Source organism: Marmota flaviventris, chromosome 4, assembly GCF_047511675.1.
Source record: "Marmota flaviventris isolate mMarFla1 chromosome 4, mMarFla1.hap1, whole genome shotgun sequence".
Classification (NCBI taxonomy): domain Eukaryota; kingdom Metazoa; phylum Chordata; class Mammalia; order Rodentia; family Sciuridae; genus Marmota; species Marmota flaviventris.
This window is the reverse complement of record NC_092501.1, coordinates 74802224-74815500: the sequence shown is the minus strand read 5'-3', so window position 1 is coordinate 74815500 and position 13277 is coordinate 74802224. Positions and strand designations below refer to the sequence as shown.

General features: G+C 42.9%; 1 protein-coding gene across 1 annotated transcript; it reads right to left on the bottom strand.

The window, feature by feature from the left end:
• Positions 1–7212: 7212 nt before the first annotated feature.
• On the bottom strand, positions 7213–11813 carry Fam170b (family with sequence similarity 170 member B). Its single transcript, XM_027947917.2, has 2 exons — positions 10034–11813; positions 7213–8726 (listed from the first exon to the last, which is right to left on the bottom strand). Exons 1-2 carry the CDS (start codon positions 10143–10145, stop codon positions 7945–7947), a joined length of 894 nt encoding a protein of 297 aa, XP_027803718.2. The 5' UTR covers positions 10146–11813; the 3' UTR covers positions 7213–7944.
• Positions 11814–13277: the final 1464 nt, after the last annotated feature.

Below are 13277 nucleotides of genomic sequence, written 5' to 3'. Positions count from 1 at the left end.
ACACATGCACTCTCTCATACTCACACATTGAGACATGGCATTTTCATGAAATTCTTTGTTCCATCTTCCCTATAGCTCAGCACATCTCCTCATCCCTATGCCCAACTCCTTTCCCTGTGAGGCCTTCTTATCAGTATTACTAGAAAAAGAAGCACTAGGGACTGAGAGTCTACCCTCATGCACCCAGTTCCTTCTGTGGGTCAACCCTCTGGACATGCAAAGTGCACACTGCTTGCTCTCAGTCAGAGACCACTCTGAATTAGCCAAATGTCATCCATTTGTTCCTACAGATAATTATGCTTTTTCCAGCACTTAAATTCACAAATACTTATGGGGCATTCACTGTATGTTTATGCTTTTAAAGACCCTTGACCAGGAGGGCTCCCGTCCTTTAGAGTGGACCTCCTCAAGCTCTCCTGGCTGCTGCCTTCTTCCCTGCCTCTGGCTCCTGCTCCTCAGAATCAGTTTTTTTCATGCAAAGTGCCACAGTCAGGATGGCCAACAACAACCATGTCATCTTACAGTACTGAAGGCTGGAAGTCTGAGAGTCTGTTGTCAGTCTCACACCTTGATTGACAAGCTTGTTTTTTTCTGAGTCTTCGCTCTGGCTTATGGATGGCCATCTTCTTGTCATCCCCCCTGTGTCTTCACATGGCACTGCAGATTAGATCTTAAATGCTCCCCAAAGGTCCATGTTAAAGGCTTGGTCCAATGGTGTTATTGGAAATGGTAGAACTTTTAAGAGGAGGAGCTTAATGGAAGTTTTAGATCCCTGGGGGAGTATCCTTGAAGGGGATTATAGGACCCTGTTCTCTTCCTCTCTTTCTCTTTCATACTCAACAATTAGGTTCCTCCGCCACATGCTTCTGCCATGATGTACTGCCTTATCATAGGCCCCAAAGTAACAAAGCCAAATAATTGTGGAGTACAACTTCCAAAACTGTGAGCCAAAATAAACCTTTCTGTTCATAAGTTGTAAATTTGAGGTATTTGTTACAGTAACAAAAATCTGATTGATTCATGTCCTTTATTAGGCATGGCAGAGATGACTAACACACATGGTCTTTCCTCTGTACATATCTGACATAATCTCTTCTTCTTGTAAGGCCACCAGTTATATGGAATTAAAGCCCTTCTATATGCCTTCATTTTATCTTAACTACTTTAAAGGCTCTATCTCCAAATATAGTCACATTCTGAAGTACTAGAGGTTAACTCAACATAGGAATTTGGGGAGGACACAGTATCAATTACTGAGCCCCTCAAAGACTGTTTATGTCCTTGGAAAGTTCTAATAGGATCTCAACCACTTTTATGGGACTCTCATCAAACCCTTATCCAAACCCCCTTTGTGATGTCAAATTTCTGGCCCATGCCTTACAAATTCTCTCTCTCCCTCTCTCTCTCTTTTTTTCTTTTGTACTGAGGAATGAACCCAGGGGCATTTTCCACGGAGCCACATCCCCAGACCTTCTTACTTTTTGAGACAGGGTCTCACTAAGTTGCTGAGACTGGCATCAAATTTCTGATCCTTCTGCCTCTGTGACCTGCATTGCTCCAGTCTCCTGTGCCATCTCACCTAACTACATGTTATTCTTTTTGTTTTTTTCCACTATTAGAATTCAATTTATTTTTTATGTACAAATAGTTTTATTAATTGATTCTTTTTAGTTATAAATAACAGCAGATTCCATTTTGATATGATTATACAAGCAGGGAGTTTATCTTATTCTAGTTAGAGTGCCACTCTCATGGATGTACATGGTGGTGGGATTCACTGTGCTGTTTTCATATACGTACCTGGGAAAACTAGGTCAGATTCATCCCACTGTCTTTCCTTTGCTTACCCCCACTCCCTTCCCTCCATTCCCCATTATCTAATCCACTGTCTTTCTGTTCTTCCCCTCACTGCCCTCTCTTATTGTGGGTTAGTTTCCACCTATCAGAGAAAACCTTCTTAACATCTCCACTTCTCTGTTTCTCCTTTTATCTCCTGGTCAACTTCCTCATCTCCTTCCCCCCCTCCTGTTATTCTCCTTACATGGCCCTATGTAGGTGATTTTTTCCTGTCCTGGACTCATCGTCTTTGCTCTTTCTCTCAATTGGGTTCCCACCATGGTTGAGGACCTTCCCACCTAAAACTTTCGACATGTGTAAGAAATAAGGACACACTTTCAAACCAGCTTTGTCATTTCACTCTTTTGAGTTGGTTGAGTCCTTATCCACTATAAAGTGCTAAGAAAATTAAAGCTAATTTAATTCTGAAGAACCAGGGTTTAAGATGTCAAGAGCTAGGTTTCTCACATTGCGGTCGGAAGACCACGAATGTGAACAAGAACCTGCGCGCCCCCCCTCCCGCCACACACAAAGTTATTTCAAACTGAGGCACTGTTACAATGAAATGTTTCATTGCCTTTTTCTCAGAAGACACACTTGCTAAACTCAAAACATGATATAAACTAAAGGGAAAAAATTGTCAACTGGTACCCCCCCAAAAATTATCAACTAGTGATGATCACTTGGGCATTTCATTGTGTTTGCAATATTTCCATGAATTTCTGTTGGCTAGTGTGATCTGCTCTGAATGTGTCCCCCGAAAGTTCAAGTGTTAGAAAAAATCCCCAAATTTATATGTTAATGTACTCGGAGGTGGGTCTTCGGGTGGTAGTTAGGATTACATGAGATCTTGAGGGTGGGCCCCCATAGTGGCCTTATAAGAGGAGGAAGACAGACCCAAGCAGATATGCTTGCTCAGTCTTACCATGTGATACATCCCCACACCATGTTTTGTTTTCAGAAAGAATACCCCCATCAGATACCAGAGCCATGATCTTGGACTTCCCATCCTCCAGAACCATGAGCCATATAAACATAGATTTTTTTTATAAATTACTTAGTTTCAGGTATTTTGTTGTAGAAACCAAAAATGTACTAAGAAATAGTGAATGGGCTATTTTCCATGTTATTTCCTTTTTAGTCATAGTTATTTTTCTTTTTTTATTAGGAATAATGTTGCTGTGAATATTGTGTGGATGCGTTTTCAAATTTACACCTATGTTACCTTTAAGAGTTTTAGTTTTAGCTCTTTTCCATTTGGGGTCTGTTCCATTTTGAGTTAATCTTTATGTATGGTGTGAGGGAAGGATCCAACTTCACTCTTCTGCATGCAGATATCCAGATGTCCCAGTACCATTTATAAAAAAGATTATTCTTTCTCCTTTGACTTAACTTAGTATTCCTTCTTGAAAAGGTCATTGACCATACATGTACAGATTTATTTCTGATTATCATGTTCATTTAACATTTTTTTGAGATAACCATTTGTTCTTTCAATATGAAGTATTTCTAGATGCAATAATTTTAATTAATCAAGGGATGATGCAAACTTAGTAATGGTGAATTATCCCTTTCATATGCAGTTATATTTAATTAGTGATCATTTTGTGTTTATAAGTGGGACTCATATGTCATTTACTTCATGTCATCTTTGTCAGGCTTTGTCACCAGGTTTATGTAAGTCTTGTGAAATGAGTTCCATCTTTTTCTATGGCTTGGGAAAATGAAATTTAAAGTAGTTTATAATCTAGAATGTTTGGGGTCCCCCTGAACCCTCCAGTTTCCACTATCTCTGGAGGTCACAGGTCTCTGTAAATTGATAGGTTTAAACCACAAGTTACACTTAACTCACTTGAGTTTAGGAAGTAGTCACTACCTTAAGAATAATTGTGTCCTCTCCTCCTCCCTCCATGTCAGCTGAAGCCATCCTTTCCTTAAAAGGTTTGCTTACCTGAAGTTGTTGCTATCCTTCATTTGTCCTAAATACCTATCAGCTTTTCCCTGGTCTCCAGCTGTTGCTACTTAATCTAAAGAAAATACAGCCTGTGGAGCTGACATGTTTGCTCTCCTAAATACCTTGCATCTGTCTTTACGTTAAAGTATGAATGCTGGTGTGATGGTTAAAACATAGGTTTGGTGCCAGGCTGCCTGGCTATGAAAAACACCTGCAGATGGGCACAAATCTGTCTTCATCCTAGTTTACCACTCTTCCAAGCTCCACTCCCTTTCTAGATGTTCCTATCTTAAACTCAGCATCTTCAAAAGGGGGCTTAGCTTCTCAGTCAACCGTTGTCATCCTCCCGCTCCTCCTCCTCCACCCCTCCCCCCTCCTCCCCCTTCTCTTCCTCCTCATGTTCCTTTATTTGCAAATGGCACCAACATTCAACAACCATCCAAGAAAAAAATTTAAAAATCCATAAGTTATTCTGAACACTTTACTCTCACCACCCTCAAAAATCACCAGCCATGCTCCATTGTTTCAATCTTTAAAATTTCTCTTCAGTTCCTCCTGCCAGCATCTCTACCTAAGCTTCCTGTCCTCTGTGTTGCTCTCCTACCCATCCTTTACCCCATTCATTGAGGTGATCTTTCTCAAACGCAAATATGACTTGCTTAAAATCTTTCCTTGTTATTTGGTGGGGGGTGCTCAAGTTCCTTAATTTGGGCTCCAAAGTTCTACCTGACCTAACCATTCATCTGTGCACAACAGAGGACACAAACCACTCATTTGAAGCCCGTCGTTTTCCTATCTACTCATTCCTCTCTCTCTCCTGCTTGCCTCCTCAGACTTTCCCAGTTTTTCTTGCACAATCAGTTTCTCTCTCTCTGCTAGATCCTCTCCATTACCACATAGGTTTACTCTATCAACTTTGGTTTTTAGTTTCCTTTGGTCCAGCTATAAACATTTTTTTCTTCTAGCTAAACTTGCCAGCAGGGATGTCTCATGCTTGTCCCTGGAGGTTTGTCTTGTGTCCATGACTGACCATGACCTTTCCCCTTCTTGGCCACTGAGACTGCTTCATTAGAGCCATGAGCAACCTCCAGGCACCAAAGGAGGTGGGAAACATCTCATCGTCTCCTCACTCTAACTCTCCCTGGCACTTAACACTTCTCACCATCCTGAGAATCATATTTTCTTTCTTTGTTGACTTTGAAGAAAAATCTTAGAACATGCACTACACCCCATTTCTTATTTTCCAGATCCTATTACTGGGGTAGAGTTTGTAGAGTTGAAAATAACCTCATGCTAACTCTGCACTACCTACCCACTGTTGGGGCCTAACATGTTACCATTCATGTGCTGTTATCTTCCTTATTTAGGTTTTCAATTCAGACTTGTCGGAGTTCTAAATTAGAAACCTCTTTCTATTCCACATCTCTACTTCAATACGCCATCAGCATTTAGAAGAGCCCATGTCCTAACTGACCCCTGTCACCCTACCCACACTTATTCCTGCATGTCTACATGCAGGCAATGCTCACACATACGGTCGCTCACACATACGGTCACACACACACACACACACACACACACAGACATGCTCATTGCAAACATGTACACACTTACACACACACAAACTTGCACACACAATCACACTGATCTTCCTCCCAAAGTCCTTCCTTATCAATTAACGCCCACACTCCTCATCTGCTCCTGCTAGGAACCAGAGTCCCCCTTGAGAACCCCCTGCTACGTCTTCACTTGTGCCCATCCCCAAGTCTTTTGGTCTCTAATTTCCCAGGATCTTGAATATCCTATCCCTATCCCTCTTGGCTTGTGACCAGCCTTGTCCAAGTCATTCCCTTCCCTGGCCTGGACTTGTGCAATAGGCTCCTAAATGATCTCTCTACTTCTCACTTTCCCCTTTTAGCTGCCATCCCAACCCATACACTGCAAAGTTAGCTTTTTAAAATATGAAATTGTCACTTTTTCTTAAAACCAGCTGCACTTAGTATGAGGCATAAGCTGAGACAGCATGACTGAGGACAGCCTCAGAGCTGAAACCTTAGAGGTGAGCAAAGAGATAGCCGGAAGGTTAGCCCGAGGAAAGACAGGAAAGGGTTGCATTCCACTTCAGAGAGAATTCAGGCGCAAAGGCTCTAAGGTATGAAAGCTTTGATAAGTTAGGGAAAGAAAACATTCTATGTGGTTGGAGCACAGTGAGGCAGAGAATGCTAACAGATGGTGGAAAGAGTGGCAAAGGCTGAGTTCTGTAGGGCCCTATAGGCCATGAAAAAGTACTTTAATAATTATTTTAAGATATATATATATATATATATATATATATATATATATATATATATATATATATATATATATATATATTTCCCCTCACCCACTGGCCATAAGCTCCACATACAGACATGGATTGCTTTTCCCCCCTTTGTTCACTTTTTATTCCCCATGCTTAGTACAATGCCTGGAACATGCAGCCAGGTCAAAGCACCTGGCAATTCCCAAAATGTACTGTGTCTTCTCTCCTCTAAGGTCCCTGTTTGGTCTAACTCATCAGGGGATAGCTGTATCTGAAGATATTTTTTTTTTTTTTATTTCTGCAACTGCAGGAGAGGCAATGCTACTGACAGCTATTGGTTAGAGGACAGCTAAAAAACATTTAGCCTACCATGTCAACAAAGCTGCCATTGAGAACCCTTACCCTAGTTTAGACCACCTATCCTCCAAGTCCTGTGAGCAGTGCCTCTTCTGGAAAGGTTTTGCCTCCTGATCAAATGGTTTGTATCTGAGGCTCCTCTTCTGGGATCCCCAACTTCCTCGATGTGATCCATCCTTTTGCCTGTTTTATGTCATGGAAGTGATAGAGTTTGGTGTATAGTGGAGCCCCTTATCCCAAAATCTGAACTCTGAAATGCTCCAAAGTATGAACTCTGAAATGCTCCAAAATCTGAAATTTTTGAGCTCTGATATAACATTACAAGTGGAAAATTCTATACTTGACTTCTCTAGATGGGTCACAGTTAAAACAGGCAAGCTATCCCAGCAGCTCAGGAGGCTGAGGCAGGAGGATTGCTAGTTCAAAGCCAGCCTCAGCAAAAGCAAGGTGGTAAGCAACTCACTGAGACCCTATCTCTAAGTAAAATACAAAATAGAGCTGGGGGTATGGTTTAGTGGTTGAGTGCCTCTGAGTTCAATCCCCGGTACCCACCCACCCCCAAAAATAAACAGGCACACTAAAAGTATTATATAAAATTACCTTCAAGATATAAGGAGCATATGGAAACATAAATGAAATTTATATTTAGATTTGCTCCCATCCCCCCAAAATCCCACACCCCAAATATTTCCGGTACCAAGCACTCCAGATAAGGGATGCTGCTCAGCCTGTATGTGCTCCAGCAGCTGGTATATCTAATGCAAACTGGATGGAAATTGATAGCTTTTATTGAATGAGTGCAGCCTCCCCCCCACCACCTGCAGGGGAAATGGGTTGAAAGGTGTAAGTGAATTTCATGGCAACATTTAAACCCATATAGTTGACACCTATGAACTCACAGAAGGACTTCCCCAGCCTTGTGTCTATCCTGCAAAGCTACCTGACTCCCCAGGTGTGTGCTAGTTCATAACCTACAGAAATGGCCACTTCTTATGGGTACGACCTGAAAACATGGTCCACTCAATTAGTCACTGCCTTCTTAGAGTTATTCAAGTTTAATCCCAATAACATAAGACATAGAACTAGGGCATATGACAGATTCCTAACAATGAAAAAAAAATAGGGCAGAAGCTTCATTTGCAGTTGGCTTGCTTGTGAGTCACATCTACTTATAGAGCAAGCATGGGCCTGCTGATGCCCAGCAAAAATAGAAATCCCTGTAGTCACACACTTGTGTTTCTGATCTTGTGCCCACCATCAGGAATGCTCAAAGCCTTCTGCTTTGGATTCAGGTTTGAAACAGACGCTGGTGGAAATGCTGTGCCCTGGGGAAGGGCCTCTTCCCCTCCTGTCTTGCTGCTCCAAGCTCCATTGCTTTCTTCCTCCAAGACCCTGGTCCTCTCTCCCTGCCCAGGTGGCTCTGTTCCTGCTGACTGGGGAAGGAGCAGCCCCAGGTGCTGCAGGTGAGGGCAGGGGTGGGCACCTCACCTCCAGCTCACTGCTGCTGCTGCTGCTGCTGCTGCTTCTCCTCCTCCTCCTCCTGCTGTGAAAGAAGCACCTTGCTCTGGGACCTGGAACATTCACTACTGTTAGAAAGGCTTTGTTCCTCTTCCTCCAGCGGTTGGTCCTGCCCTTGGCCCTGGGTCTTCCTCCTCTCCAGCATCTCCTCAAAAAAGATCTGGCAGCTGAAGCCTTCTCGGATGCCATGTTGGGCATGCTCCAGCAATGCCTCCAGTGAGGGGAAGACACGGCAGCAGGCCAAGCAGCGGAGCCCATAGTTGGTGGTGACCAGCCAGTCTGGGTGGGTCCGCAGGTCCTGGAGGCAGCACTCCAGTGGCTCCAGCAGCTCTGCGTCGTCGGTCTCTGGACAGCAGTTGTTTTTGCTGGCTTCCAACTCCCAGTGCAGGTCAGTGTTGGAAGCCATCTCAAAGGAAGAGCCTTTCCGCCTCTGTCTCTTGATGAACTCGGCTTCACGGATGCGGGGCTTCCTGCTGACCGGCTGGAAGCCAGTTTCTGTCTCCCAGGCCACCGCCACTCCACGTACTGTCTGCACTCGGGTGTAGAGGGCACACAAGCTCTGCGGGGTGGCGTCCTGGTCGTTGCACATACAGGAGAAGCAAGACGGGTATTGGGAGTAGGACTGGTAATCTGAGGACTGGGATGATGGAGAGCTGCTCCAGCCCAGCATCCCCCGAGCCCGGGCTGTGAAGAGGGCGTCCTTCTCATGGGGAAGGGCAGGTCCTGGCTCTGGAGATGTTTCCTCATTCTTTATGTTTCCTGAGAAGCAGAAGGACATTCTCATCAGTGCCCTCTCCAAGGGATTCGTATATTACCTACTTCAGCAGCCACAGATTCTGGACGGTACAGGCTTTGGGGGCCCCAGGGCAGGTCCCATAACCTGTCTTTACCAGTTTCCTCATAACTTGGAGATACAAGAGTGCCTGTAGTGTGCAGTGATGGTAAGCATCAAGTAATTATATGCAATGTTATCACCAAAGACTTGAATAAGCCCCCCAAAGCCATCATCTGGTGAATAAACAGATTGTATAGCCACAGGATGCAATTCTATCCAGGAAAAAAAATGAATAAACTATGGATATGTGCAACAATATGGGTGAATCTCTAATGCATTCGCTAAATGAAAGAAGCCAGATATAAAAGGCTGCACAATTTTTGATTCCATTTAGATGACATTCTAGAAAAGGCAAATTTATAGGAACAGAACAGGCTGCCAAGAGCTGGCAGCAAGGACTAAGGGGTGGGGAGGAAGGCCCTGACCATAAAGGTACATGAGGGAACCCTTGAGAGTTATAATGCTCTGTATCTTGATCCAGGTGGTGCTTACACATATGTATGCTTGTAACAATGCTTAAAATTTGTACATTTAAAATCTGTGAAGTTTTTGAACATACATAACAGCTCAGTGAAACCTATGTACAAAAACAATGAATGGCAAGTGCTTTGGCCATTCAACCACTCCTTCTCCTTCTCAGTTTGTGACATATCTCTGTTTTACCCAGAGGAGCATCTCCCCCATCCCTCCTTGAACCCTGACTGTATCCATCACCATATAAGCGCTTGCCATGTTTTAACTCCTTTAATATTCAAAACAATCCTAAGAAACTGCATCATTATGAACTCCCATTTGACAGATGAGGAAACTGAGGCACAGAGACTTTAAATGACTCGTGGAGCCACTTGGCCTCCAGAGCAAATGCTACCCTGAGGACACATCCTTTGCCCAAGGACATATCCTGGTAGCTTTCAAATGGATGTTCTAGATAAACTTGAATCAATTTATTATAAAGAAATTTTTACATCACTGCTAAAGTCAAAGGATTAACGTGTTATTTCTTCAAAGACACATAAAAATAAACATACAACGGTGAACATTTCACATTTTCAAACATATATCTCCTGAAACCACCTTGGGTACTTGAATAGCAGCTTAGGTCTCCTGTAAAGACTGATTTCCTCCTTCATCACCATCAATTTTGATGGTGAACACATCCCTAATGCCTTCCCCTGGGTCTCCGTCCCAGAGAGTATACCTAGCTCAACTCCAGCCCTTCCTTTTGACCCACCTGGATGGCACAATTCCATATTCTCTTCTGTGGACTCAAGGCTGGTCACGCTGAGGGTGGTCCCATCAATGGGTGACTGTTCTCCCCTGTGGTCCATGAAAAAGCGTCTCATGATTTGAAATCAGCACCCAGGGTCTCAGTGCTCCAGCTGTTTGGTGAAAGTTGGCTTGGGCTGTACTGAAGCCCTCTGGCTGGCCCCAGCCCAGTGGCTGCTGGGCTCTTCACGGTCACTAGGATCCTGACTATATTCTATGATGTCATCAGTGACATGGGTCTGTTCTATGACTCATGGCAAGGACAGAGACCCAGCCAGGGTGATAGGAGAGGTTTCCCAGTGTGAGCTCATTTCCTCCTGAGACCTTTTCTGTCTGGTGTGTTATCAGGGATACAAACACAAAACACAGATGCATACATGTATGCATATAAAGACATGAAATATAAACACATACATAGACACTTATACACACATAGACATGTGCACATACATGCATGATCACATAAGTTAAAAATGCTTGAACACACACAAATATTCTATACAGTAGCATTAACACACACATCCATACACACCTGGATATGAAAGACACACACATTCACTTAACCCCACAAACATACACACACACAAACTCACACCAGATGCACTCGACCGACACACACGCTCACATACCTACATCATCACCCCACATCCAAGTGGGCTTACTTCACACCATGGACACAGGATGAAAAAAAAATCTCACCTCCTCTATATTACCTAGCCCAGAGTTCCCACCTGGTCCTCTTTAGGCTCTCGGCCCTCTGAGCCTCCACCTGTCTCCTGTATATATACCCTGGCTCCGTTCCTGCAGCTCCAGAATTCTCTCTGCTACTCAAACATACCAGGGGGCCTCCTCTGCCACGCTCAGGGCCTGGTATTTGTTTTTCCTCCTGTCTTTCTAGGCTCTCTCCCCTGCCTCCCTGTGGGGCTCACTCATGACCATCTCTGCTGAAATGTCACCCCATCAGAGAAGGCTGCTCATACCACAAAGGAAAGCGTACTCTTCAGCTCTCCATCTCTGTTGCCTGAGACTAACTGGCTTTTTGTTATGGTGTCACCACCCTCAGGAATACATAATTCATGTGTGTGTCCCATGTACTTACCTGTATCTGTCTCTTCCTCCTTAAAAGCTAGCTCCAAGAAGGTAGAGATGTCCTTTCTTTCCCCCATTATATTCCTAGTATCTAGAGCAATGTTTAACATATTACCAAACACTCTGGAAATAATTGTCAAGTTAATGGATGAATAAGCAACCAACACATCAGGTTGACAAGGGCATCCCGTGCCTCATGGAGCTGGCTGCTCTCTCTGCACCTCAGATCTCTGCAGCTCCAAGGCATGCTGGTTCTCTCCCAGGAGGACTCTGAGACTCGCCTCTCCTGCACTTGCACAAACCATGCTTTGGCCACAGTCAGCCTGGCACAAATCCAGCACGCCTTGTCTCTTAGCTCCAGGATGTCCTCACATTTGAATATACTTCCTCTAGCGCACTCAGCACCATTTTACTCTGCAGCTAATTCTTTCCCAACCCCTGCTCAGTCCCATCAATTCTATTTAGAATTTCCTAAAAGGTGATGGATTGAAAATAATCCTAATATTCCAGAAGCAATACCAACATCATCCACACAGCCAGCATTTTCCTGCCTCCTTCTCTTGCCCAGAGGGTGAGGTCCCTGCATGGAGGAAAATAGGGAGCTCCAATGAATGATGAAAAGTCACACCTGCAACAACAAAGAGACATTCTTTTTTCTTTCTGGTACCCAGGGGTGCTTAACCACTGAGCCATATTTTCAGTACTCTTTAGTGTTTTATTTTGAGACAGTCTCCCTAAGTTGCTTAGGGCATTGCTAAATTGCTGAGGCTGGCTTTGAACCTGGGATCCTCCTGCCTCAGCAGTTGCAGGGATTACAGGCATGCACCACTGCACTCTAAAAGTATTTTTTCTAGCCAAATAAATACAGAGAACTGCCTTACAAAAACAAGGGTGTAACAGCACACACACAAAAATAAGATCAACAATATGACAGTTAATTGAGAAATAAATATTTTAAGTTAGAATTTCTTTCTCTCTCTCTCTCTCTCTCTCTCTCTCTCTTTCTCTCTTTCTTTTTTTGTACTTGGGTTTGAATCCCTGAGCAACATCCCCCATCCCTTTCTTGGTGGGGAGTATGCACTGGAGGTTGAGACCAGGGACATGTTACCACTGAGCTTCATCCCCATTCCTTTTTATTTTGGGGGACAAGATCTCACTAAGTTGCTGAGGCTGGTCTTGAGATCCTCCTGCCTCAACCTCCAGAATCATTGGGATTACAGACATGTGCCACCATACCTATCTGGGGGAGGTTAAAATTTTTAAGGGATAATGTCAATAACAAATGTATGGAGGAAAAGAAGGCTCAGCCAATTAAATGATACACAAGATTGCATTTACTATTATAAAAAATTAACTTTGGTGTGAAACAACTAGAATGGTTTCATATGGTTCAGATGTTGTGTTTTAATTAAAAATATGTAGAAAGAAAATACAAATTAACATTTATAATTATAGGGTTGATTTTCTCCACTTAAAATGATAATCTTCACAAGCATTATGGGTCTTGGTCATTTTCCTTAACTTCATTGTTTTAAAAATATCTTACTGTTTCAATTTGCATTTCTCTCTCTTTTAGTGAGACTAAACAGAAAAACAAGTAAAGGAAATGAACAGGGAATTCCCATGAGAAGAAATGCAGATGGCTGGTGAATGTATGAGAAGATGTTCAATCCAATTTTAATAAGGGAACTACAACTCTAAAAACCATGATATACAGTACATCAGTTTCCACCTATAACATAGGCAAGAGTTAACATGATTGACAACACCAAGTTCTGGTGAGGATTCAAGAAAATGAATTTTCTTATACTGTATTGTTAACAATGTAATTTTCCTTCTGAGAGGAAATGTGGTGATACCCTTTACAATTACAAGTGGGCATATTCTTTCATCAAACACTTATCTATCACCCTTTTCCTGATAAACAGTCACTTTGGGGCTACATACATAAAATAGCACCTAGGGAATTATTTACTGCAGCAACATTTAATAATAGAAAATAGGAAACATTTCAAAGATTCATCAAAATAGAGAAATCGTTAAATAAATTACAACATAATCAAATTATGGAATACTGCTCTATAATTTTAAAAAGAAGTACTGATAAATTCCTTTCACAT